At 40.7% G+C, this 27855-nt stretch overlaps 1 protein-coding gene across 4 annotated transcripts in view; it reads left to right on the top strand.

The window, feature by feature from the left end:
- Positions 1–27855, top strand: part of NHSL1 (NHS like 1) — a 156921-nt gene that overhangs the window by 123480 nt on the left and 5586 nt on the right. For 3 of the 4 annotated variants that reach the window (XM_069598513.1, XM_069598517.1, XM_069598518.1), the window contains exons 4-7: positions 9736–9928; positions 14028–14159; positions 21573–24710; positions 25227–25359. In XM_069598513.1, coding sequence (XP_069454614.1) covers positions 9736–9928; positions 14028–14159; positions 21573–24710; positions 25227–25359 — 3596 coding nt within the window. The remainder of the gene's footprint in view (positions 1–9735; positions 9929–14027; positions 14160–21572; positions 24711–25226; positions 25360–27855) is intronic. The other variant, XM_069598516.1, reaches the window with a different exon arrangement.

Genomic DNA, 27855 nt, shown 5'->3' with positions numbered 1-27855 from the left:
AAAAATATACAAGCAACTTATGCAGCTCAACTCCAGAAAAATAAACGACCCAATCAAAAAATGGGCCAAAGAACTAAATAGACATTTCTCCAAAGAAGACATACGGATGGCTAACAAACACATGAAAAGATGCTCAACATCACTCATTATTAGAGAAATGCAAATCAAAACCACAATGAGGTACCACTTCACACCAGTCAGAATGGCTGCGATCCAAAAATCTGCAAGCAATAAATGCTGGAGAGGGTGTGGAGAAAAGGGAACCCTCCTACACTGTTGGTGGGAATGCAAACTAGTACAGCCACTATGGAGAACAGTGTGGAGATTCCTTAAAAAATTGCAAATAGAACTACCTTATGACCCAGCAATCCCACTTCTGGGCATACACACCGAGGAAACCAGAATTGAAAGAGACACATGTACCCCAATGTTCATCGCAGCACTGTTTATAATAGCCAGGACATGGAAACAACCTAGATGTCCATCAGCAGATGGATGGATAAGAAAGCTGTGGTACATATACACAATGGAGTATTACTCAGCCGTTAAAAAGAATTCATTTGAATCAGTTCTGTTGAGATGGATGAAACTGGAGCCGATTATACAGAGTGAAGTAAGCCAGAAAGAAAAACACCAATACAGTATACTAACACATATATATGGAATTTAGGAAGATGGCAATGATGACCCTGTATGCAAGACAGGGAAAGAGACACAGATGTGTATAACGGACTTTTGGAGTCAGAGGGAGAGGGAGAGGGTGGGATGATTTGGGAGAATGACATTCTAACATGTATACTATCATGTGAATTGAATCGCCAGTCTATGTCTGACGCAGGATGCAGCATGCTTGGGGCTGGTGCATGGGGATGACCCAGAAAGATGTTATGGGGAGGGAGCTGGGAGGGGGGTTCATGTTTGAGAATGCATGTAAGAATTAAAGATTTTAAAATTTAAAAAATAAAAAAAATAAAAAAAAAGACAGAAGTTAAGGATGTATAAATTAGAACAGAGAACTTAGGGGGTGTCTGTTTTGGTCATTTATTCTGGCTCAGCATTCCAAAATAATTATCCAAATGCAAAACATTTCCCAAGTAGGACTTGTGTTTATGGTATAGTGAAAGTTATTTTGCTGATGATCGCCACATATATATCTTTCAAAGTAGTGATGTAGCGTAGCAAGAAAAGAAATTGCTTGAACTGTTTCCAAGTATATGTTATATATGTCATCTACATAGTAAACATGCTGCTTGAAAAATGCCTGCAAAGGGATTCAGAAATCTCACAAAATAACATTTCTATTCAACTGTGAAATCAAAGAGTAAGCTGTTGCTTTAGTATTGCTCTAGTCTTGACAGCTTTTTGTTTTGTTAGTTTGCATTGTGTGCCAGGTACTACCAAAGAGGTTATTCAGGTATTTGAAGGAAATTTCAGTTACAGATGACAGGATACTTCCTGTGTGTTGAGGGAGCATATCTCCAACTGCCATTGTGGGAGGTTATGTTTGATGATATGTTCACTGCATCAGGGAAACATTCACAGAGGCCCCATTGTCTCAGCAGAAAGGATGTCAGTCGTGAGTTACTCAATCTCTTGTGAAAAATTTGCCCTCCTTCTCCCGACGGATAAATTAGACTGGGATTGTAGCAATAAATGGTTGGCTTTCATGGTACTGATAGAAACTGAAATTTTCTTTTCTAGTCTCTGTTTTCCTTTGAACTGGCATCATCTCAGGTTCTGTTTTAGTCTTTATTGATATGAGAGATTGAAATCAAAGGAGGATTTTGAAGATGGCAAAAGGACAGTGGCCTTGCTCTGTAACCACACATGTAGGAAGCATGTATAAGGTGATGCTTGGGAGACTGGTCTAGAGGAGCTTTCCCGCCTGTCGAAGTTGGTGGCCTTGGCAAATTGCTTCCCTCTGCGTTTCAGTTTCCTTACCTGTGAAGGGTCATAAACCACATGTTCTGGTTTTGCTCAGGATAGTCCTGGTTTACGGCTGCTGTTCTGTGCAATTATTAAAAGTACTCCTTTCACTTTCAAAGGCATTCTGGTTTTGATAATACATTACTTGATTGCCTTACCTACCTTGAAGATGGTTATGAGGCTGAAGTGAGTTAATGTTTTTTAAATGCTTAAGCATGGTGCCTGGCACAGTATATGCTCAAATAATGATGACTGATGTCTTTAAACAGCTTGGTTTTTCAAACCAGACTTCAAAGAAATTAGTTCAATAGACAGTGTCTGGTTTTATGAAAATTTGGTGACTCTTTCAATCATTTTAAGTCTTTTATTCCACAAACATAGAATTTTTCAGGTAGGAAAATAGGCAATAAATTTGAGAGGTTTCAGCAATTACTAAAGCTTTCTAGTTGTTGTGACTTTACAGGTTATCTGTGTGTAGAACTACCAGTGGTTATTTTACTGGTACTCATTTTATAATAATTGTAGAACACTTCAGAACTTTTTCTCAAATTATATCTCATTTTCACAAGACCTTCCATAAAGTCAGTATTTTTAATAATTATTGCTATCATTTTAACCATCTTGAAACTGAGACTCAGATATATTAAATTACTTTCTCAAGATCACAAAGCCAGAATGTATTTGAGAGGACATAGATGCAGGGCTTCTCACTTTATATTTCATTTTTTTTCATTGCACCATATTGGTGAAATAATAGGACAAGATTACCAAATTACCCAAGTTCCTTCTCACTGTGCCTGCTGTTGTCAATTTTCCTTCTGTCTTTGACTTGTTTGGTGTTATTCATTTATTCACGGTATTGTTTTCAAAAAAGCCATGTTAAGTCCTGCTTAGTCTCAATATACAGACAGAGCCCCTGGCTTTGGGTCACTTAACTATCCAGAAAACATGATTCTAGATACAGTTATTTTCTTATTGAGTCTCTCTGGGTAAGTAATTCCAGGACACAGTGGAAACACAGAGGAGTTTTTTCTGGTTCCATGTGTTCGTTGCTCTGCGATCTGTGGCATTTCGTTGTTCTGTCCTATTTAGCAGGGTGAGAAGATTGTGGTCTGTCATTTCAGGCCTTTATGCATTTAGGTAGGGAGGGCATCTCTCAACTTGTTCCAGTTTCTCTTGTTCCAAGCATCCCATTACACTGGGATGAGGCTCTATTCATATCTGCCTTCCCTTCTAGATCAGGGCGGAGGTGGGAGGCCACACAGCATCCTCCTCATATTGATTTTGATATTCCCAGCATGGAGCCAAGCATTTGGCACGTGGGAAAGCTTCAGGAGCCGGAAGCTGGGCTGGTGTTGCCTGTGAGTCTGCTTAATTCTCCCTGCAACCATGGAAGGCAGCTTGTACCCAGGTCACAGATGTGTCTTGGAGGAATCACAGTACTTGCTTAAGATCACATAGCTTTAAAATTCTGAAACAGAATTCTCCCTCTCTTTACAAAGAGCATTATGAGGTATAATTTATATAAAATAAACTACACACCTTTAAAGTACACAATTTAATATGTTTTGACATACTTATACATACATGAGACCATCGCCACAACCAAGATAGTGAACACACCCTTCACCCCTAAAAGTGAACTAGGATTGAAACCCAGATCTGTGACTCCAGAGCCTGTTTTCCCTCAACAATGAGTAGTGGAATTGAGCCTTGGCTATATCTCTCACCGGCTAATCACTCTCTTGGTTAGGGGAGTTTTGACTTGTTGAGGTAATAGGATGAACATCTTTTCCAACCCATCATCCATCAGTAAAAGAGTGGATAAACAAGTGTATTAGAATGGAATGTATGCTTCAGTGAAATGGATTAACCATAGGCTCACATAACTATATGGATATGGCTTAGAAACATAATGGTAAGTAAATAACACTAAAGAGAATGGCAAAGTATCATTGACACAGTGACTGATAAAGAAGGCATCTTATAGACTCAAATATACATTTATTTGGAGAGAAACTTGGATTTAATACTTTGAATAATCATATGCTTTTATATCTTTGTAAGTATTCCTGTATAATTACATACAAACCAAGCAAGTCTAAATATGTAATTTAGACATATTTATGCACATACATAACAAAAGTTAAAGGCATAATAAATAACACAGCATTCAGGAGAGCGGTTACCTCTAGCCAAGCAGGAAACAGTATGGTGTAGATGTAATTATTCATATTTTAAGTCATGAGTTGGGCAATAGGTTCTTAAAAATTCATTGTTGTGTTATATACTTTGTATATATGATTTATTATAATAAAAGGCCATTAAGGCAAGAAATTACATTATCATTTCGAACATTTATGTTCACTTTATATGAACATATATGAATAGGAGAGAAGGAACAATTGAAATTATTTAATAATGTGAATGTGGAACCCACCTCCTGGCCTTTGTGGAGCTCTGGATGGGCCACAAACTGTGTTTCTGTGTGTATTCCCCCCAAAACCACTACCCCTGGTTTTTGTTGTTGGGTCCAGAGCCCAGGGGAGGGGAAAGGGAAATAAGAAGAGAAGAGAATGAAGTCAGGATCGCTTGTGTCTGAGTATATTAAAGGTGGAATAAGCATATAGCCAAAAAAGACTGCAAACATTTTAGCACCTTATAAACTATCTAGAATCTGTAAAAAGAAAAGTCCACCCAAGATGGGTTTAATCCTGAAGACAAAAACACAATAGACTAAGTAAGTGTCCTGTAAAAAGGACTGGAATGTATGTGGCTTTGCTCTTAAATGGTGCTCTATATAGTTTCATCTGTTCTATGTCTATTTTTATGTAATAATTGCTAAATGAATGCTAAGTTTAACTCTGGCTATAATTAGGTTTTCTAATTTTTAAAAGCATATCAGATTAAAAAAAAAAAAAAGCCTGGGCAAATGTGTTTTTTAGTTAAGCCCACTTTTTGATAACTTGGCAGTCTGCCAAAGAGACCATGTTTCAGGCCTCACCATCCATCTGGTGGGAACTTGTCTGATTTCCAGACAGGACCTCAAAGTTCTGAAATGCAGGACTTAACAGTGTCCAAAATTCACAAAACAACTCCTGGTATGGCAGGTGATCTCCCTTTGTAAATAAAGCAAATTGACACAAGAAATCATGGTTTCTCACGTCTCATTTGTGACTGTCCATTCCTTCCAGATTAAGGACATGAGATATTAATGAACATTATTGATCGATTAAACTGCATTTAAAAACCAAGCTGCATTTAAGTTCTGAAAGCAAGTCCACTTTAAACTCAATATTAAAAAATAAAATAAAATTCACCCTGTACTAAGGGATCCCTTAACATGAAGCATGGCGATGCTGTTTAAGTTATTCTGTTCTTAACACAGGGAGCTTGAGTTGCTCAAAACATGCAGATGGTAAATGACAGAGCCAGTGTGCTGATACTTACAGTGTTCCGTTCATTATACTACACTGCCGACTTTACTATAGATTCTTTTCTTTTTTAAGATCTTTTTCTTATTCAGAGATATAAATGGATATTTTTATTTTTAGATTAGAAAACATAGTACGTTATTGCAAATATTATTAAGTTGTTGTTTTACACTGTTTAGCAGCAGAGCTTTGAGGCCAGCTGTAGGTTCTAATCTGTTGCCCACTTGTCAACTTTCCACAAATAACGTTGCTTTACTCCATTTCCATATTTACAAAACGAGGCTAATGCAAGAAGATAAAATGAGGTACCAATTCCTATAAAGCCTGTAACCCAGGACAAGGTGTTGAGACATCAGTCACTAAATGGTGACTCCTTTTTAGCTAAAACTGTGAAATTGCACTCTATGTAATTCTGATTTAAGGCCTCCTAAAACTTACATTTTCAAAGGAGAGACAAGATAAATAGCTAAAATATATTTATCCTGGTGATATGTACTAAAGGAAAAAAAGAAGAGAAGGGAGATATAAAATATTGGGGAGGAGTTGAAATTTTAGGCAGGTTAGCAGGTAAGACCTCAACAAGAAGGGGACTCTTGACTAAGCCCCTGAAGAATAAGAAGGTGCTATCTATCCATGGGGATGTCTAAAGGAAGAACATTTCAGATGGTGGGAACATCATGTGCAGAGACCCTGAGGCAGGAGTCTGCTTGGTTTGTACAAGGAACTGGATGGAAGATGGTGTAGCTAGAGTAGGATAAAGAAGGGATAGTGTTGTAGGAGTTGAGGTCAGAGATAGCAATGGGCCAGTTCACAGGTCATGTAGGGTCTTGTAGGTTCTAGTAAGATTGCACAGGAGCAGCATGATCTGACATGTTTTGAAAGGATCCCTCAGGCTTCTATGTTGAGGAATAGACTGTTAAAGCAGGGATGGGGAGAAGGGGAGGGTAGCCAACAAGGTCAGAGTTAAGAAGCTAAGGTAATAATCCATGGCATTCCAGTATCCATCTCAATGCAGTACTTGTGATGTGTTCTGCCGGTGAGATGGATGAGGTTTTTCCTGTTCCCCTCTGTGTTTATAAATACTGAGAGCAGTGGGAGTCAGATCATTCTGAAAGGTGTGCCATCCTGGTTTCTTATTTTTCTTTAGTAGTTTGTGGCACTGTGTAACAGTCACATTTGCATAGAACTTTGTCTGTGCCCTGCTTGTCTGGGAAATTTTCTCACAAAGGAAGGGAGTACTTTATAAACTAGACTATCTTTGTCAGTTGTTATACTGGAGCAATCCCTAGTGATCATCCCCTGGCAACGAGGCTGAACTGAAGATCTGTTTCATTGTGAGAGTTATTGAATCTGACAGTCTCAGTCAACTGAAAGAAAAGTAGGTTACCAGGGCTGATGAGTCCCACTGAGCAGAATACAGACCATAAAACAGTGCTTCACCATCTCCCTAGGCAGACGTCACATGGAAGAGAGAACCTTCTCTGTAGGGTGTTGCCATGCTATTTATTTTCCATCAAGCTGAAGCTTGCCTATTAAGATTTGGTTCTCGTGGCCTTTAAAATCTGTGCTATATTTCAAGGTTGCCCGAAAAATTATTTCTATGTATGTATATATCAGAAAGAGTAACACAATTTACTAAATTAAGATTCAACTTCAGACATGTGAAGCTGAATGTGAACTTTACACAAACTGTCATGAAATTCTCAAATTAATTTTAATTTGTGTGTGTCTTGTGTACCTGCAGTGTGAGGGCAGATAATAAGTATTGTATATCAAACCTATTTTGAGTGTCACAACTGCATAAAGGGTAGACATAATTGATTTACATTGGTATGACTTTGTTGTTCAGTTGCTCAGTTGTGTCTGACCCTTTGAGACCCCATGGACTGCAGCATGCCAGGCTTCCCTGTCCTTCACTATCTCCTTAAGGTTGCTTGAACTCATGTCCATTGCGTCAGTGATGCCGTCCAACCATCTCATTCTCTGTTGTCCCTTTCTCCTCCTGCCTTCAATCTTTCCCAGTATCAGGGTCTTTTCCAGTGAGTTGGCGCTTTGCACCAGGTGACCAAAGCATTGGAGTTTCAGCTTCAGCACCAGTCATTCCAATGAATATTCAGGGTTGATTTCCTTTAGGATTGACTGATTTGATCTCCGTGACTTAATTCTTTCAAACATTCCTTTGGTTGAAGGTTGCCATTTCCTCCTCCAGGGGATCTTCCCAACCCAGGAATCGAACCCACGTGTCCTCTGTCTCCTGCATTAGCAGGCGAATTATTTACCACTGAGTCATGTGGAAAGCCTAAATTGCCTTTCAAGGATCTGTAGTAGATGTGATCATTTTAACCAGTGTTGGATCAAACATGAATCGATACAATGCAATTTAGTGTCATAATAAGATGTCAGTAACATGCTCAATAAATTGAGTATATTTCTTTGTCAGTTTTAATTACAAACATTTCACATTTTCCTTAGGTGGCAAAGAAAGTAGGTTTTCATTTTATATGTATTACGTACTAATAATGTAAAATCTCATATATTGGGATGTCTATTCATATATATATACATATATTTATTTCCACAATGCCTTTTTCATAAGCTATCATGTCATTAGGTTCACAAGTACCCTTAGGGGGATGTGGTAGAGAGTACAGCCCTATTTTACAGCAAAGGAAACTTCAGTGTTTAGGAACAACTTCAGGATCCCTTGACTGAAAAATATAAAGCGAATAGATTCAGGTCTTGGATTCTTAGCTTAGGACTCTATCCCCGTACCACACTATTTTCATAGCTCTAGAGTAGTCTTTTTCAGATATGTGGAGTGCTATTAGTTGTAGAATAAAGACAGATTTTTTTTCAGGAAGGCTAATTCAATAGCAGTAAACGGAGATAGCAGTATTCTTCTATTCAGGATATCTAACTAATGTATTTCTGTAGGTGTCTTACTAATGTCCTCTTAGAAACTTTCATTAGATCCGGAAAGGTATCAAGACATGCTTTTGAAAGACAGATAATCTTCACAAATACTGTGTTAAAAGAAAGAAGTAAGTCACAAAAGAGAACATAAAATATGATTTCCCTTAGAGAAAATCCAAAACAGGCAAATGAAGCTGAATGTTAGAAGTCAGGATAGCAATTACCCCTTTAGGGGGGTGTGGTGGAGAGTGTTGAATTGACTTGGCTGCTAGTTTTACAGGTATTCCCTTGGGAATGTTTATTTATTTATTCATTCATTTTAAAGTAAAATTTGTCTTAACGCCTTAAGTGGTAGTTTAAATGCTTTCAACTTGAAGAGCAGTTCTTAGGCGTTTATTATGATTATAAATTGCCATTTCTCAACAAAAGTCAATTACCCTTTTCTGTTGTTCCTGAGTCTGTGGCAGGCTTCCCAGGTAGCCCTAGTGGTAAAGAACCCACCTTCCCATGCAGGAGACATAAGAGAAGTAGGTTTGGTCCCTGGGTTGGGAAGATCCCCTGGAGGAGGGGATGACAACCCATTCCAGTATTCTTGCCTGAAAAAGTCCCCATGGACAGATGAGCCTAGCAGGCAGGCTACAGTCCCTAGGGTCACAGAGTCAGACACGACTGAAGCAACTTAGCATGCACGAGCCTGTGGCAGTTTTTTTCAGTTCTTGGCGTTTGTCATAGAACTAGCTGCTGGAGCCACGGTACAGTTCGTCATGAAATGCTTGCCAAAACAACTTTCTTGCTTACACTTTTTAAGATGTAAGGAAAGAAAGATACTGAAAAGGGCTCCCCAGTTAGAATGTTAATGTGTATCAAAACACACACTGCTAGAAATTTCTTCATGGAGCTCTGATAGGCTCCAAGCAGAGCTTTAGTCAGCTTCTGATAATTTAACAATTTCGCAGTTGATTTTTCTTTTTCTATGTAAATGATTTCCAAAGAGCACAGACAGCTGAAAAACAATAGCTCTGTCATTTTCAAACTTGAGGTCAGAGCGTAAAGGAAATGAGATTGAGGCTAGAAATTACTTGGAGCAAAAAGAAATTGTAATAAAAATAGAGACTGATGGCCAAACCCATGATGTTTCTCTGGGCTTCTAATGTTAAACTAAATCCATAAGCTTTCTGATCACAGTAAGTATAGAAAGAAACAGGAAGAACTTAAAAGATTTTGTCAGCAAAACCGTTTCCAGTCTTCATGGCTTAGAGACTAAGGCCTTAGCAAATCATGTATATTATGGGTTACATGCAAGATGAGCGGTTCCCTTGTGAACCATTGCTTCTTGTTCCTAAATGTGACCAATTTTTTTCTTTTGGCTTGCTTCAAATCAGTTTAATTTTTTTAATGTATTTTTAAATGTTTCTGCCAGCAATTACACACTATGGCTTCCTCTCACTTTTTTCCCCTGCAGTGTTCTATCTCTTCATCAGAAGAGGAAAGACTTACTTCCACCAGGAGACCTAAGATGCCAACGTCAAGTGACTGCTCTGACTTTCATACTCAAACCAACTGGACCAAGTCACTTCCCTTGCCAACACCAGAAGAGAAGATGCGGCAGCAAGCCCAAACAGTCCAGGCTGACATGGTTCCTATTAACATAACTGGTATGCCTTACTCTGTGGACAGGTTCCACGTGTTCTGGGAGAATGACTGTGGCTCTTTGTTTGGTATATGCTCTTAGCGTGTCATTCATACAACAGAGGTAGAGAGCTGTGGTCTGACTTCCTGCTCTTTGCTGAATGAAGGGAATACTAAAATGTATGTGTGTGTGCATGTCAAATATCTGTTGCTTTTAGATTTACAGACTGTATCACCAAAGGTTGATGTCAGAGAATTCAGTTGTCCAACCATTCAGCTAAAGTGTGTCTTTTAATTGAATTGCCTTCTTCAAATATTTTGGCTATATGGAAATATCTTCTAAATGTGATCTTGGGTGAGAAAAAATTAGGTTTTTTAACTCATTTATTAAAGTGAAAAAGAACACATTTAATATTTCTGAATGATTTTCTTACCTTCTTATTTTCTCAAGTAGAAAAAGGGGGAAATTACTTGAAATAAAAATATGAAATATTTTAAAAATGTAATAGGATAGTGAAATTATATCTTGATCTCCATAATTTGAATTCTATAATCATCAAATAAAAATCCATTCCTTCTAAATATAAAAAATTTAGAACATGTTAGGCTGGCATATGAATATTAATTGCCAAATATGAAATTCAAGTTCTTGCAGAATATTATATTCAGGTTTTAATCATCTGTGATAATTAAGGTAACAAGGTATGTAAAGCTCAAAGACAGTATTTCACAAACATAGAGAACTGTTAATAAGTATCAAAATTTTCCTGCCCTGTCACTACCATATCCTGCAGAGAAGATAGGTCATCGGTCTGGGAGTGTACAGAAGGCAAAATAGACATGTTAAGAATTGATAGCTTCAGACATTAGACTGTGTTCAAGAGAAAACATTACTGGTAGTGATACTGATAATCAGCTCATACAAAATCTGGCTCATAAGGCCAGAACCTAAAAAAATCAGGTGTTCAATAAGGATAAGTTTTCATAAAAAATTAGGATGAAAACTCATCATAACTCATCTTTGTTATGTTTCTGAGGCTACTGCTCTTGACTGCTGTTAGAAAGTTTTTTACTATGGCATTGGTGAGCTTGTAAGGGACTAAAAATATTTTGATAGTTATGAATTTTTTGAAACCTTACAGAATGTTTAAAAATTACATTTAAAACTCTGTTTTGAATTCCAGAGAAACTTAATAAGTACATGAATTATTTTAAATTCCATGGACATTTTCTCACATTTACTGTACTTAAGCCTTGCAGGAATAGCAGGCATTTTAGTCCATTCTCTTTGCAAATAGCATTGATTTTTCTGAGTATGATCTCATTCACCAAATCATACTTTTAAAAGTATTTTTATATATAGTTGTATTTCAGAACAAAGTGTAATGTTTAAACGGCTGTGTAGTTTCTGCAAGAAAATGCATTACATTATTTGCTTGATTAAAAGCCTCAGAATTAATATTGCAGGATTGTGCTATGAAATGTAACAATCCTTAATGGAATTCAGATAAAATGCATCATTGTGAAATTTGGAAATTTAAAGCAGAATAGATTTTCAGGAATAAAGAATAATTTACAGTAAAATACATTGGCACAACAGGAGACAGTGTCAGCCTCTGAACTTTATTCTCTCCTGTCTGATGAGTAAGTGGATATGAATTACATAGAGTTTAAAAGGAGGCCTTGAAAATGCCACACAAGAGAGGTGAATGACAATAAAGAAATGAGCAATACAAGTTAGGACAAAATGCAGTTTACTTTTGAGTGATTAACATTTTTGGAAATGTAGAAGGCAAATGCCTAATGACATATTTATTGATCCATTTTCTGGATCTGTGTGTTTAATGTACACACATACATTTCATAGAGAAATAGTTTTTCTGATATTCTGGTATAAAGAAGCATTAAATTTGTTTACTTTTAGTGGTTGAATTGACATAGATTATACAACTCCTTTAAATGATACATTTCCAAAGCACTAGAAGATAAAATGTAGCTTCCTGTAGGGCGTTGTCACTGCTCATTTATTTGGGTGAACATTGACCTTCTGTTTGGTTTTCAGTACAGTTCAGCAGAGGAAAGAATGCCAATAAATATATTATTTCAAATGCAGAGAGATGCTTGCCAGGCAAAGAGGAAGAAAACATTAGTACAATGAGCTGCTGGCTTGAAAATCGATTTTCTCCCTTTAGTCACAGGCCTGTGTCCTGTGGGAACTCATCCTGTTCTAAGAGTTGAAGAGAAAAAACTGTTGAAAATAAAATGTGCGTATGAGTATGTTGTTTAATCTGCCACATGGGATAGCAGCTCTTACACCTAGAAGATAAATAGAGTGAGTAAACATGCTGAAGCAGTTCTTACAAACTGCCTTTGGGCTGATGTTTGAGCTAGCTAAATTGATTTCCAAGTAGTAACCCTGACGGACTACTGCCATTTTTCAATGAAAAGAAATAATTAAATCCCTCTCAATTCAGTAGACATTTACTGAATAACTACCTTGTGTCAGGCATTGGGCTGAATGCCACAGGCGATGCCAGGGTGCATGATCATGGTCCTTGCCCTTCAGAAATGTTTAACCCAGTAGAGGAGACAGTCCTTTTAGGACACAATGAAGGGTGGAGAGTTTAGCACCAGCAGTGGTATATGTCTCAGATGTTCATCCTCGCAGTTTGTTTTTTAATTTCCTTGCAGCTTGGGGGGTTTATCTTTGGGTTTTTTTGTGTGTAGGAAGCAAACCTGGAGACTAAATGCAACTGTCTGTTAATAGTTTGTCCATTCTTAATGGTTTGAGCCAAGAACATGTTTTTCCTCTGCCACAGAAAACAAATGAACCAGTGAAGTCCCGACTGGCCTCTTATAGGCCATATTTGCTATTGTACATAGTGATGCATTTATCACAGTGATGGTACCTTCTGGTGTTTCAGGGTTTTCTCTAAATCATTTCTGTTTTTTCTCCATTAGGAACAAAGTTGAGAGCATTTTCAAATTTATAAGCCCTCATCTAAGTTTGTTGCTTTTTAGGTGAAATGTGTTTTGACCATTCCGATCTTTTATCCTCTATTTTGACTAGAACCTTATTGGTTCTGTTCACAATGTATTCCTATTAAAATAGAAGATACATTGTTCACAGCATACCCACTTTTGAATGTGCATCAATGTTGCTAAAAAGAGTGAATGATTTTTAAACTTTTCTTATAATATGGAAGTATATATTTTGTATGTGTACATATGTATTTTTTAAATTCTTTTTGAGGAGAAGAACCATTTAATGAGGTCAATGGTATAAAACTTCTCTTCAAATGTCAAGTAATTTAAAGCAGACCAAACAGTAATTGATAAGTTACTATTTTAGGGTATCCCATGGTGTGATAATCACAAAACTTACACACTAGAAAGAAAAAACGTCGATGTGGCATTCTGGGTTTGATTTCAGTATACCTGTAATGAATTTAGATCAACTTTTGAAAAGTGATTAAGAAACAGCGAGAAGCAGTTTAGCTTTAACAAACTGCAGTGCTACTGGGTCTCATTGTGATAAAAGTACTTTATCATTATAAGGCTTTTTCATTATCATTGTGTCTCACACCATAGTAATTACCACAGTCTATTCAAATTATGAGCCTCCTTGACTGAAGAAAATTCTTCACCTAGGAATTCTTGATTAAGTTATTTGTTTCATCACATCGGACAAGACAATACTTTGGTCTCTGGTGAGGACCAGATGAAGCACATAAATTCATCTCCAGCTGATGGAACCAAAATACATGCTGATGTAAAGTGTGATTTTGGTGACCAAAGACTTTTGTGAAACACTTCCAAAATACCCCATTTTTAAAATAACACAAAATCACTCGTCCAATGTCTTATTCACCAGTTTGCATTTGCAAATGAGCTCAAGGTGCTTTCTTTGAATGGACATACACCCAGAAATTGGAAAACAGCCTTATGATGCTAATGTGCTTTCCTCCCTTTTTTGCCCTTCAGCATCCATTCATCATTGTATGACTGGCTAACATCATTATTAATACCTTCTTATCATTTTACAACAAGCTTCTGGAAGAAAGTGCATGGTGTCGGCTTGCTTGAAAATAACATTGCTTTGCTTGTTCTACTACTCTGCATTAGGGGAGAATTTCGATCGCCAGGCCAGCCTTCGGCGGTCTCTAATTTACACAGACACTCTGGTAAGACGACCGAAGAAAGTCAAAAGGAGAAAGACTATTACAGGAGTCCCTGACAGCATACAGAAGGAGCTAGGTATGGCTCATCAGAACTGTATTCTGTTGCCCATCATTGCTACTCACCATTACTACCCTAACCTTATCGGTGGTCTTTGTGAAATCAATACATTCTGATAGCCTTTTGGTACCCCAAAGGGTCAACTTCTTTCCTGAACGAGGCACTGGGTACAAATCTTTACCATCCCATGCAGGTGATTTGTTGAATTTTGATGACAAGGTAAGAGGAAGAGCATATATGAAAACTATTGGCCAGGATGATAGAAATGAAACAGTTATGTCATCATCTCTGTGTACCTTCAACAGTGGGCATGCCCACAGTAAAATTCCCTTTCAGTTTAGAGCTTAAGTTTTCATGAAACCAAAAACTTATTCTAGGACTTCAGATTGTGAGTATGGACTTCATTAGTTATACTGACAATATTGGTGGCATTTTTTCATCCAACATCATTAGTAAATACCGGTAAAATTGAAAATGGTCATTTGTGTTGGATAATGCCTTACTGGTACTTCTGGTGAAACAAATTCACAGCTTTTTGATTTGGTATTTCTCAACATGCGGTTGAAAAGCAGAGACCAAGAGTCTCTTTTGACTGGTGCAGAAGACGGCTTACTTCATTGTTCGCTCACCCATCTTCTTTCTGCTCATCTTTGTATATGCTTTGGATAACATTTTCTTTTCTTTCTGTATACGTTGCCTCACCTGTTTTTTCATGGTCCAACAGGAATGTCTGCTGAGGCAGCAGGGACTTCAGTACCAGGCTGCTTCAGCTGGAATCCTGTCTCTGCCACTTACTTGCTGGGCAGCCTCAAGCTGGTTATTTCACCTCTCTGAGTCTACTTTTTTCACTCAAAAAAAGTATGGTTACTGATGTTAATAGAACCTAATTCATAGGGCTGTTTGAGGATTTAATGAATTTATACAGGCAGAGCATGTGGTACCTGGTATCTGCCTGCCAATGCAGGAGATGAGGGTTCAACCCCTGAGTCAGGAATATCCCCTGGAGCAGGAAATGGCAACCCACTCCTGTATTCTTGCCTGGAAAACTCCATGGACAGAGGAGCCTGGTCAGCTACGATGTAATGGGGTTGCAAAGAGTTGGACACAACTGAGTGTGCACACACACACACACACACACACTACTATTAATATATACATATTATCTGCTATTGTAATTATTGTACCAACTTAATACTACCTATCTTGAATCTTGCCTTTTTCTCTTTGGTCAACCTGTGGACTTCTTTGCTTATAATTACTCAATATGCAGAAAACTAAGATCATGGCATCTGGTCCCATCACTTCATGGCAAATAGATGGGGAAACAGTGGAAACAGTGACAGACTATTTTTGGGGGCTCCAAAATCACTGCAGATGGTGGCTGCAGCCATGAAATTAAAAGATGCTTCCTCCTTGGAAGAAAAGTTATGACCAACCTAGACAGCATATTAAAAAGCAGAGACATTACTTTGCCGACAAAGGTCTGTCTAGTCGAAGCTATGGTTTTCCCATGTAGTCATGTATGGATGTGACAGTTGGATCATAAAGAAAGCTGAGCACCCAAGAGTTGATGGTTTTAAACTGTACTGTTGGAGAAGACTCTTGAAAGTCTCTTGGACTGCAAGGAGATCCAACCAGTCCATACTAAAGAAGATCAGTCCTGAATATTCACTGGAAGGACTGATGCTGAAGTTGAAACGCCAATACTTTGTCATCTGATGCAAAGAACTGACTCATTGGAAAAGACCCTGATGCTGGGAAAGAGTGAAGACAGGAGGAGAAGGGGACGACAGAGGATGAGATGGTTAGAATGGCATCACCAACTCAATGGACATGAGTTTGAGTGAACTCCGGGAGTTGGTGATGGACAGGGATGCCTGACGTGCTACATTCCATGGGGTCACAAAGAGTCAGAAACAACTGAGTGACTGAACTGAACTGATATTTTTACTCTTATTTGCTATTGAGGGCTATACTCTAAAAACTCCAGATCATTACTTCTGAACTTGCCTATCAATGTTTTAGGCAAAATGAGTTTATCTTGCAATGGTAGTATATGTTACAGCACATCGAGGTAGTTTCAGCTTCTAGGTGTCACAGACATCATTCCTGTGCGCTTTTTTCCTGATGCCCTTGCCTACATACATGCCTTGTATTAGGGAGGGAAGGCTTATTCTTGTTTACCTGGCGTTTTCTCTCTTTACTGCCATCCAGTTCTACAGTATGGGTTCTCTGCCTTCCGGACTGCAACTACAAAGGGATGAACAGTGATGCTTCTCATCTGCACTAGGTAGCTTCAGTGACCCAGATGACAGTGGATGCTCATCTTACCTCGTAACACCAGGATTTTATCATGAACAAAGGCCAGATTGCATCCACAGGATTTACAAAGGCTGCCTCTGGTTCATGCCCGCACATCGCCTCCTTTAGTGGCCCAGGCCTCCTGTATCCCATTCTTTTATACTGTTTTTCTTTCTCTTTTAGGTGATAGGCAACTAATTTGAGGAAAAATAATGTGTACTGGTATGTCTAGCAGATGTTAAGGGGCTAATTTCTTATAGTACTCAGGTAACATTTATATTTGACTGCTCTTTTAGGAGATGTCTTAACCTAAAAAAGTAACTTTATAGACAGCTGTTTGTAAGATAACAAGGTTGATGTTTCTGGGTAGGCTACATTTTAAGTGACTTTCCAGTCAAAATGAGTAGGTTTTGGATGGCTTTGTGCCCAGAGTATAAGAATAGTTTGGCCCAGATAAAATAGACATACACGTAAATATTCAATATGAATTGTCTATCTATCTGTCTATCTGATTTCTAGAGCCTCAAAGTTATGAACTTTTAACACTTTTTTTTTTTTTTAAACTGAGCCAATCAGTATGGAGCCAGTAACTCAGTTGCCTCTTTGACCTTACTGGAAGTATCTGATCAGCTAGGTAAATCATATCTTCTGTAATTTTAATATTTTTTAAAACTGGAGATAGAGTCTCTGAGGCCCTCATTCATTTCTCTTTTGCCCATAACAGGAACACCACTAATACTGAGGCAAAAAAAAAAAAAGCTCCCCGCGCATCATGTGTGTTGTGAGTGGTGCCACATAAGAAGCTTTTGGTGTCATTGCACAGTTGATGACATGACCTGGATCGTAGCTAGAGGCCAGCTGAGACAGCTGTATCTAAGTTAGAGCTGTTTTGTTTTGTTTTGTTTTGTTTTTTCAAAGACAATTAGACAACCCCTCTAGTTTTATAGATAGGCCAGTTGGAAGGACTAGTGGGTAGAGTAAGGGAAAGGGACATTTGAATACAGTGAAGTGAAATGAAAGTTGCTCAGTTGTGTCTGACTCTCTTTGACCCCATGGACTATGCAGTCTATGGAATTCTCTAGGCTAGAATACTGGAGTGGGTAGCCTTTCCCTTCTCCAGGGGATCTTCCCACATTTAGCAAAAAAAAGTGGATTGTACCTTTCCTTTGCTTCATTCATTTGGGCAAGGGTTGACTTTGCCCTTTCTCCTAATGTTTTGTACTTATAAGGCCTCTGATTTGAGAGCTTTGTGCTATCTTACTAATTATTATCAAAAGTAGACACTTCTTAAGAATTAGTCTTCCTTAGATATAAAGTGTGGGGAAGAATGACTGAGTCAAATTAGACTTTAAAAGGATATGATTATCTGGAAAAAAGGCATTCACTGGAAAAGATACAGCCTGTCCACAAAACACTGCCTAAATTGCTGGGACTTTCACTTTTAAAATCTAACCAGAGATGCTCCTAGTATTAGAGTTAATTGTGCTTAACGATATGCAGCTTCTACTTAAAAATCTGTAGTGGATTCTAGAGATTGGTCAGCATATAAAGTTTTAAAATCAGGTATGACATTTTCTCTTTAAAGCATATTTATGGTATGTGATTTGTTGCCTTCCATTTAAATAAAAGGACAAAGTGTCTTTTTCTTTACTCTCATCTTAAACATACATGGAATTGTATTTGAGCAACCTGTTATGAGATTCCATCTTTTAGAAACAGATAAGAAATATCAATAACCTCAGATATGCAGATGACACCACCCTTATGGCAGAAAGTGAAGAGGAACTAAAAAGCCTCTTGAAGAAAGTGAAAGAGGAGAGTGAAAAAGTTGGCTTAAAGCTCAACATTCAGAAAACTAAGATCATGGCACCTGGTCCCATCACTTCATGGGAAATAGATGGGGAAACAGTAGAAACAGTGTCAGACTTTATTTTGGGGGGCTCCAGAATCACTGCAGATGGTGATTGCAGCCATGAAATTAAAAGACACTTACTCCTTGGAAGGAAGGTTATGACCAACCTAGATGGCATATTCAAAAGCAGAGACATTACTTTGCCAACTAAGGTCCGTCTAGTCAAGGCTATGGTTTCTCCCGTAGTCATGTATGGATGTGAGAGTTGGACTGTGAAGAGTGCTGAGCACCGAAGAATTGATGCTTTTGAACTGTGGTGTTGGAGAAGACTCTTGAGAGTCCCTTGGACTGCAAGGAGTTTCAACCAGTCCATTCTAAAGGAGATCAGTCCTGGGTGTTCTTTGGAAGGAATGATGCTAAAGCTGAAACTCCAATACTTTGGCCACCTCATGCGAAGAGTTGACTCACTGAAAAGATTCTGATGGTGGGAGGGATTGGGGGCAGGAGGAGAAGGGGACGACCGAGGATGAGATGGCTGGATGGCATCACCAACTTGATGGACATGAGTTTGAGTGAACTCCGGGAGTTGGTGATGGACAGGGAGGCCTGGCGTGCTGCGATTCATGGGGTTGCAAAGAGTTGGACATGACTGAGTGACTGAGCTGAACTGAAGATTATTTTGTTCATATATAACTATGTTTGGCTACTGAATAGTCTGTGTTTTCCTGGAACTTATCCCAGTATGTTACTCTCCAAGCAGAAAAGGACTTATTTAAAGGAATCTCCTTCTGAATAATTTTTGTTGGTTGATACTGAGAGCATTACTTTAGGCCTGTCAAGACTTTTTTAAAAATTCATACATTAAGCCTTAAATAAAACTAACTTATAGATTTCTATCATTATTTTTATTACGTGTCTTTTTAAAAGTTGGATAGACCTTGTAGTATTATAAGTTAAAGAAAAAAATGTGTAATTATTTTAAATAATTTAAGCTTTTGTATTTATTTAAATTAAAATCAGGTAAATCCCATCAAGATTTTTAGCAGCAGCTGAGTGGACTATATTTGTGGTTCTATTTTTGTAATTTTTGCTACTTAAGATGGCATTCATCTGTGTCCTGTAATAATGTCACACTTTTTGTACTGTGAAAATATTGAAGGATCTATTTCAGGAGTAGAATTTTGGTGGTCCCTATGATAAATAATATATGAGTTGTTTTGTATATATATTTTAGAGGTCTTTAGAAAAACATTGTTATTTTAATTTAAAAATTGTTTTGAACTATAAGTGGTGATGAAATGACTACAGTCCCATTTTCAGAAGCCTAGATTTCACATGCAACATTGTTACCTGAAAGAATCAAGATTTTGTTTATAACCTGTAAAGACATTTAAAAATCTACCGCTGACCTCATGTAAAAGCTAGTACAAAGGAAAGGAAAAAATAGGAAAGGAAATTTGAAAGGAAAAAAATATAAAATCCATATCAGAACGAAATAAGGTGTGCTGAATGTTTGGATTAAACTGGTACCAACTGATTCAGTCCTCCAAGTCAACCCTCCATCTTCTAAAAGGACTTGCCAGGTGGTGCTATTGGTAAAGAACCCCCTTGCCACTGCAGGAGGTGTAAGAGAACCAGGTTCGATCCCTGGGTTGGGAAGACTCCCCTGGAAGAGGGCATAGCACCCCCCTCCAGTATTCTTGCCTGGAGAATCCCATGGAGAGAGGAGCCTGGCAGGCTACAGTCCACAGGGTCACGAAGAGTCAGACATGACTGAACTGAGCATTGCACACACTCTAAAATACTAGACTGCAAATATTTGCACCTTTTGTTTTTCTTTGCTTAAAGTGGATTTTTCTTCTGTTCCTACCCCTTTGCCCACTTCCCCTTTTTCTGAGGGAGAGCATCACATGCACACGTGGAGTGCGAGTGTGCAGTGAGTGTACTTGGCAAGGGGTGGGGGGGGAATAGATTTTCTTTGCCAAAGATACGAGCACAAAAATGATTCTCCATCATCACAGTGAAGGGAATAGCTTTACGCTTGGGAACCTTCATTGCAGGGTGGCTTCTCCTGTGCAGTTGATTCAAGACGATATCGTGCTTTGCTGTTTGGATGAGCTATGCTGTCCAATCAGGGACAGGTGTCATATGAAGGCTAGTATAAGTGGGGTAGGGAAGGAGATCTTGGGAATCCTATCATCACCAGTGTCCTTACCCAGGTGAACAGTGATGCCTGTGGGCCCTTGTTGGATAATAACAACCTAGAAAGAATTATGGTTTCACTACTATTTTTCAAGATTTAATTGGTCCTAATGATTGCTATGCATGGGTTTTTTTTTTCTCTATACAATTTGAGTAAGTTCTTGGCTTCATGATTTTATTTTAAGCTTCTCTTCTTTCCCAGGTAGTTTGAAATCTTTGCCTACGTGTAAGGATTTTTTTCATCCATTGCCCTCCCTCTCTTTACTGTAAACCTGCCTCATGCTGCTGTTGCTGCTGCTTCTTCCTCTTCTTCTTTTTTTAAACATACTATTCTTTCTGTTTGGTTGTAAAGCTCCAAGAAATGAATAATCCTAATTGGAGGAAATGTTCACTGGATCGGTTCCTGCTGCTTTTTTCCCTCTCCAGAACACAACAGATTGCTACTGAATTTTGAATGTCACTAACAGACAGATGATAATGGCTTAAGATGGATAATGAAATGTTTGAAACACAGATGGGCCTGTAAATCATTTTTTTCTTTTTCTTAGGACTTCTTCTGACATAAAAATTAATGTAACTCATGCTGTTTTATACCAATATCCTTCCTAAATGATACCTCTGTAGCCCCTTTGTTGAGCTGCTACATTCATCTGTCTTTGAGAAAGACTGTCATTGCTAGATGGATGTTCTGTACAGTCACTGGATGGGTGAGAGTCTTACCTTTACCAAAAAGAGATTATGTAAAAAGGAAACCTTCCAAGGAGCCCTCAGCTTTGTTCTCAAAGGGAGTACCTGAGAATTGCATATGCAGCACTTAATCTGTAGGAGGCTATGAGGTATATATGAAAAAAAGTACATGAAATTTATCATACAGGTCTTCATCTGGGGGCCATCAGTCACGACTTAAACTGTCACCTAGGTGCTTATAGGGAAAAAGAAACTAGGCCAAATAGAAAAGATATTTTTTTTCTTTTAAGTACAATACCACAGAATCAGAAGAGGGTGAGAGATCAAGGATGTACTCAGGTACTGATTTTTATTTTTAGGTGATGAGCTTCCTTATGCTTTCTCTCCAGCTTCGGGAGGCACTGGCCAAGATGATGGTGGTGGTCACTCGGCTTACACCCCAGACCACTGCTCTACGCTCGGAAGGCTCGACAGCTGTCGATCTACGGGCCAGCGCTCAGAAACCAGGGATTCCAGCTGTCAGACTGAGGAAGTGAAAGTCGTACCACCTTCAATGAGAAGAATCAGAGCCCAGAAGGGGCAAGGCATTGCTGCTCAGATGAGTCACTTCTCAGGCTCCTCTGGGAACATGTCAGTGCTGAGCGACTCTGCCGGGGTCGTGTTCCCTTCCCGCCTCAACAGCGACGCCGGTTTCCACAGTCTTCCCCGGTCTGGAGCAAGGGCAAATGTTCAGTCCCTGGAGCCACGGCTGGGTGCCCTGGGCCCTGCGGAAGACCTGGGCAGTGCTTTCCCCTACCAGCGGGGTCACCCACAAGTAGATGAAGACTTTGGGCATCTAGGAACTGCCCCGAGGATGGGAACACTGTTGAGGCCCAAATCTCAGGAGCTGAGGCACTTTGAGGGTGAAAATGTAACCAGCCCTGCGTGTGTGGTGTCTCCTCACACGAGCTACTCTACCAGCATCATCCCAAATGCCACGCTCTCCTCCTCTTCAGAGATCATTGTGATTCACACTGCTCAGAGCTCAGGGCAGCTGGACAGTAAAATTACCAGCTCATCTTCATACTCAAAGGTCAGATCCAGAGACCACCTCCTCTCCAGGCAGAAGGATGGTCATCATTCGTCCAGTGCAACCACACTGCTGTCCCTCTGTGACTCCGAAGTCTCTCTAGATGCACCAGCAAATCGAGAGAATGGGTCCCAGGCCATGGCCTATAACTGTAGAAATAACCTGAGCATCCCAGCCCACCCCCAGGATGTGGACAACAAGAGTGAGTCCAGTTATTCAGGAAGCCGGGGCCAGGGTGGTAGCGTGGAGCCCTGGGAATATGGTGCCTCAGGTAGTGGGCGGGCATCCCCACTGAAGCCACACTTGGCAGCTCCCGGTTACTCCACTCCTGTAAGCAACACGAGCAGCTGCAGTTTGGACCAGACCTCTAACAAGGATGATACCAGGTCTGTGTATTCAGAGGACCACGATGGCTACTCCCCTACTCTGCACCCGGACTCTGGACACAGACCTGGGGATCTGTGCAATAGTAATGATGGCTTTGGGAACCCCAGGCACAGCGTGGTCAATGTTTTTGATGGAAGAGCTCAGAGACACCAAGGGGACCGGTCCAATTGCCAAGACAAATCCCTTGCGCGAAGCATTTCTTTGAAGAAAGCCAAGAAGCCTCCCCTGCCACCCTCTCGGACGGACTCTCTGCGCAGAGTTCCCAAGAAGAACGTCCAGTCGAACGGGCAGGTGCTGAACGAGAGCCTGATTGCCTCGCTCCAGCACTCACTGCAGCTGAACCTCCCGGGCAAGGGCGGCAGCTCGCCTTCCCAGAGCCCCTGCAGTGACTTCGAAGAACCGTGGCTGCCTCGCTCCCGCAGCCAGAGCACTGTGAGCGCCGGCAGCAGCCTGACCTCCGCCACGGCCCCCAACGTCTATTCCGTGTGTGGGCTCACGCCGGCACAGAGCGACACGAGCAGCGTCAAGTCCGAGTACACAGACCCGTGGGGCTACTACATTGACTACACGGGAGTGCAGGAAGAGCAGGGGAACGCAGGCAGGGCCGGTCCGGCCGGCAGCGCAGCATCACCTGGAAGTGGGCCGGGCCGCCACCTCCTGGAAGGGTCCCGGGCCGCGGTACCCCCGGTGCTCGGTGGCACCGTCAAACCAAAGATCACGTCGCCGGAGAAGTCGCACAGAGTCACTTCTCCATCCAGTGGGTACTCCAGCCAGTCGAACACGCCCACCGCTCTCACCCCTGTGCCTGTCTTCTTAAAATCAGTGTCACCAGCCAGTGGGAAGGGGAAGCCCAAACCCAAGGTGCCAGAAAGGAAGTCGTCTCTTGTATCTTCAGTATCCGTCTCCTCCTCCTCCACGTCTCTTTCCTCGAATACTTCCACCGAAGGAAGCGGGACGGTGAAGAAGCTGGACTCAACGCTGGTGTCTCCGCTCGCCGCTGCTCCTCACGCCTCTCCTCCAGCCCCTTGTCCCGCTGACAAGTCTCCTTTCCTCCCTCCCCCGCCGCCTCTGGCCGATTTCTCCGAGGGCTCACCTCTGCCTCGATCTCCCCTCTTCCCCCCTCCGCCACCAGAAGTGCTCACTCCCTTCTGTGCCCCCACCAACGCCTGCTTTCCTCCGCCCCCCACAGCGCTGAGCCCCCCTTTTCTGGATTCATCTGACTCCCTGCCACCTCCGCCACCTGCCTTACCCCCCTCAGCGCCCCCGCCTGCCCCACCGCTTGACCCCAAATTGATGAAAGATGCCAGGCCTTCTTTCAAGAAACCTGGCCAGCCAGAGTCCTCCCGGGAGGCCTGCAGACAGCCTTCCATCAAGGAGGAGGGCAGCAGATTCCCCATGCCCCTGATCACCACGGAAGCGTTGCAGATGGTGCAGTTGAGGCCGGTGAAGAAGAACTCAGGAACCGAAGTAGCCCCCTTACAGGAACACGCATCTCAGGAAAAACGAACTCCGGTTGTTCCCCAGTATCATTTAAAGCCATCTGCTTTCCTGAAATCCCGAAATAGCATACATGAAATGGAGAGTGAAAGCCAGCCTGCCTCCGCGACGAGCTCGCTTCCGACTCCTGCCAAGAGCTCGACTCAGGGTCACCAAGACAGTGCAGCCGAGCATGGCCTCCGGAGTCACAGCCCGGCCGGGGAGGCGGAGGCCGGAGCGGGTGCCACCCCACCCCTCGGCCCGTCGCCCAGCAGGAAACCGCCCCCCATTTCCAAGAAGCCCAAACTGTTCCTCGTGGTGCCACCTCCGCAGAGGGATTTCACGGCGGAGCCCTCAGAGAACGTGAGCGTGGCATCTCCTAGCCCCACGAGCGCAGAGGCACGAGAGAGGGGTGCAGCAGGGGCTGGTTCCGATGACACCGATTCTGGCAGCTCCGTGGTTCTTGTGGGAGGAGCTGCAGGATCCGAGTCCCCGGGCAGAGTGGAAGCCAATGTCCCCATGGTGCCAGCCCCTGCGGAGGAACCAGGTGCCAGGAACGGTGTGGAGCGCTGCCTGCCTCCGCAGGACCCAGGGCGTGAGTCCCGTTTTCTCTTGTTCCCTTAGACCGTTAGCAGCTGAGGCGAGTAGGGCTGCTGCGTGCTCAGGTTCAAGCCGGCTGCGTGCGGGCTCCCTGTGCCGCCTCGCGCTTAGGTTACCAACTTGGCATTTCTATGGCTTTTTTTTTTTTTTTAATATCCAGATCTAAGGGTAGAGCTCATAGAAGGGCAGAAAATAGAAGGGGTGGGGTGGTGGGCAGCAGATTGAGTATTAAATAACTGAGTAATCCCCCCCAGAGAGCGGCAAATAAATGTTACAGCAAAATTTGAGAGATTCCGTTTCATCTAGACTTTTAACAGAAAAGCCTGAGCTTTGACTGTCATGCTTGTGTCGTTTCCCCATCTTTGTGATATATCAGACAACAGACCCTGCTGCCTCTCCCTGGGATTCTCACGTTGTCAGGAATGGCAGAGAAGCATATTTGGGAGCTTGGCTAAAGACTGAAATTCAAGTCATTCATGCATCTTGTGTCTGCCTGCTTGCTTCTCCATAGCTGGGGTGCCGGAGGCTGAGACAGCCAGTTCTTCCTCAGAGACCTGTGACTTCCTTAAGGACGACAGGGGTGATGAGGTGATGACCCCCAGGAGACCCCGGACCACAGAAGACCTTTTTGCAGCTATTCACAGGTATCCAAAACTCCTTCCTCTTTGTTGAATCTACTTCATGAGTCCCCTCTTTCCAAATCGGTTCTCAGTGTGTTTTTCTTTGTTGATGTTCTTACTCTCACCTAACTGAACTTCATTAACTTGCTTGTTGATTTTTTTAGTTTGTTTCTATATTTTTATTTCCCTTAACTCCAGTTTACTCTGTTCCACTGATTTTTATGATGATGTGGGGGACAGAGGGTCAGTGTGATGATGTTTGGTTGGCCTTCCTCTTGCTAGCGAGAAATGCAGTGTCACTATATTTGACTGAATGTTTACAAGAGTTGGGTTAAAGTAGCCAGTGATCCAGTCTCGGATGAGGGATGCTGTGTTCTGTGGACTTAACATGCACAGGCTAGCTCTACAGGACTTCTTTCCTAAGTGTTTTGTTTTACTGCTTTTATTATTTTCATTTTACAGAAAAAACTAGGTTTTTATAGTATAACTTCTTTGGCTATTGAAATGTTTCAATAAAAGAATACATCTTTTTTAAGCAGGAGCAAAAGAAATTTAAATTTATTATTGTATACTGCTGGTGCCATCTGCTGGCATCAGAAATTATTGGGTTTTTAAAAAATGTGGAGTAAATTTTTCAGAGTAACTGCCTAAACTGTTGTACTTTTTACGATCACCTTAAAGAGTGATTTAGCACTATAGTTTTACTTGTTGCCTAATTTTTTTGGCTGTAAGCAGTTGAATTCTCTCACAACAATGTCATTGTAAAAATGAATAAGATTGTATTTGTGCAAGTACTTTAAACTGTATGCTGCATAAAACCTTTGCTTTCTCCTAGAATTCTTTACCACAGTATTTTCAGATAACTCTTATGAATGCCCCTGTGCTGCCAAGGCCTTATATTTCCCTGAACCAAGGTCCTCTTTCTTCCTCCTGAAACTAAACATCTGTAAAATCATTTGATTCTCTGTGTGAGTAACCTGTGTCAGGAGTGTTTTCCTGGTTCTTGGAATTTAACTGAAGTGGCTGTGATCCCATGAGGTGGAAAGCATAGGATGTGCCGTCCCTACCTGAGCTTCCTCGTGCAAGGTGTAAACATCTAACTTGGCCTGGAGCAGGGGGGTCGGGGGGCCAAACAGCCAAGCTGAGGAATCAAAGTGTTTGTCAAGAATTGTATTCTTTACTTTTGGTGCCAGTATTGGTATAATGTTCTGATAGACGCTAAACACTGCCTCTGTCGCATTGTCTGACTGGTCTCTTGTCATTAGAAATTTAAAAAGTAGCTAGTTATCAAATTATTCCTGCAAACAGGGGAAATGAAAAATGCCACATCCTTTGAAACCAACTTTAATGACACTTGTAGAGATTTACATAGATGTTTCTAACCAGAAGCATGCTGGACATCTAATAACCTCCCCATGATTGTTTTCTGAATTAAATGGAACCAATTGGAATTTAACTGTTAGGAAATTCTTCCAAGGCCTGACATCTTCCATTTGGTATGAGATGCACTGGGTTGCCAAATATGCAGACATATATATATATATTTAAAATAGCATCCACTGAGAAGATGTGTTGCTGGTTGCTCTGTGTACTAAATACTTAGTCTCAGGGACAAACCCAACTGTTGTGGGACCAAATTACTACATACTTTTCCTAAAAATATGTGAGAAATCTCTTCTACATTTTATTTTGGCAACCCTCTTAAGGCACTAAAAAATATTGTGGTTTCTCCTACTAGGGAGTTATATCTACTGCAGATGCAGAAATTGGCCAGTCTGTATTGTTCCATGTACATATGATAGAAGTAAAGACTGAATAGGGTGTGGTTTGCAGATAGAAAGCAAGGATACAGGCTAATTTTTAGTAGATAGATAGATAATATATTAGCATACATAATAGGAAGCCATCTAAAGTGTTTGAGTTTTAGGGCTTTATTTTATATCCTTCAGTAGCTAAGCTAATAATTTAAGATAAAGAATATCTAAACTGAAACACAGCTTTCAAATTTTGTAATGCAAATTAATTCACGTCAGATTTAAAGCCAGATGGAAAATGTAGAACACCACCACTTGAAGTGTGAAGTTTTTATATTTATTGAAGTAATTAGTTTTTAAGCCAGTGTTAACTGTTTAAGCATGTTTTAAATAGCCATCTTCCTTAGAAATACACACACAGTGTGTGTGTGTGTGTGTGTGTGTGTGTATACACATACATACGTAGCATACATAATATGCCAAGAATTCCTATATTTAGATTTAATTGTCATTTTCAGGGGCAGTTGCTCTTAAGAAGCAACAATACTTTTATAAATTCCCATCTTTTCTTCATTCTGAATCTACAATTAAAAGGCCTTTAATTGTAGATTTAATCAAACATAGCTATGGCTTATTATATGGATCTCAGATCACCCTCTCCATTTAAAAGCCCAACAAAAAAATTATCCTAAAACCAATACCTGCAAGAATCAGATGAGCAGAGATGTCTTTGGGAAGAAACCAGAATAAATTGTGAGGTCATGTG

This window comes from Ovis canadensis, chromosome 8 (genome assembly GCF_042477335.2).
Source record: "Ovis canadensis isolate MfBH-ARS-UI-01 breed Bighorn chromosome 8, ARS-UI_OviCan_v2, whole genome shotgun sequence".
In the NCBI taxonomy this organism is placed as follows: Eukaryota; Metazoa; Chordata; class Mammalia; order Artiodactyla; family Bovidae; genus Ovis; species Ovis canadensis.
The sequence above is the reverse complement of the archived record's forward strand: the minus strand, read 5'-3'. Positions and strand labels throughout refer to the sequence as shown.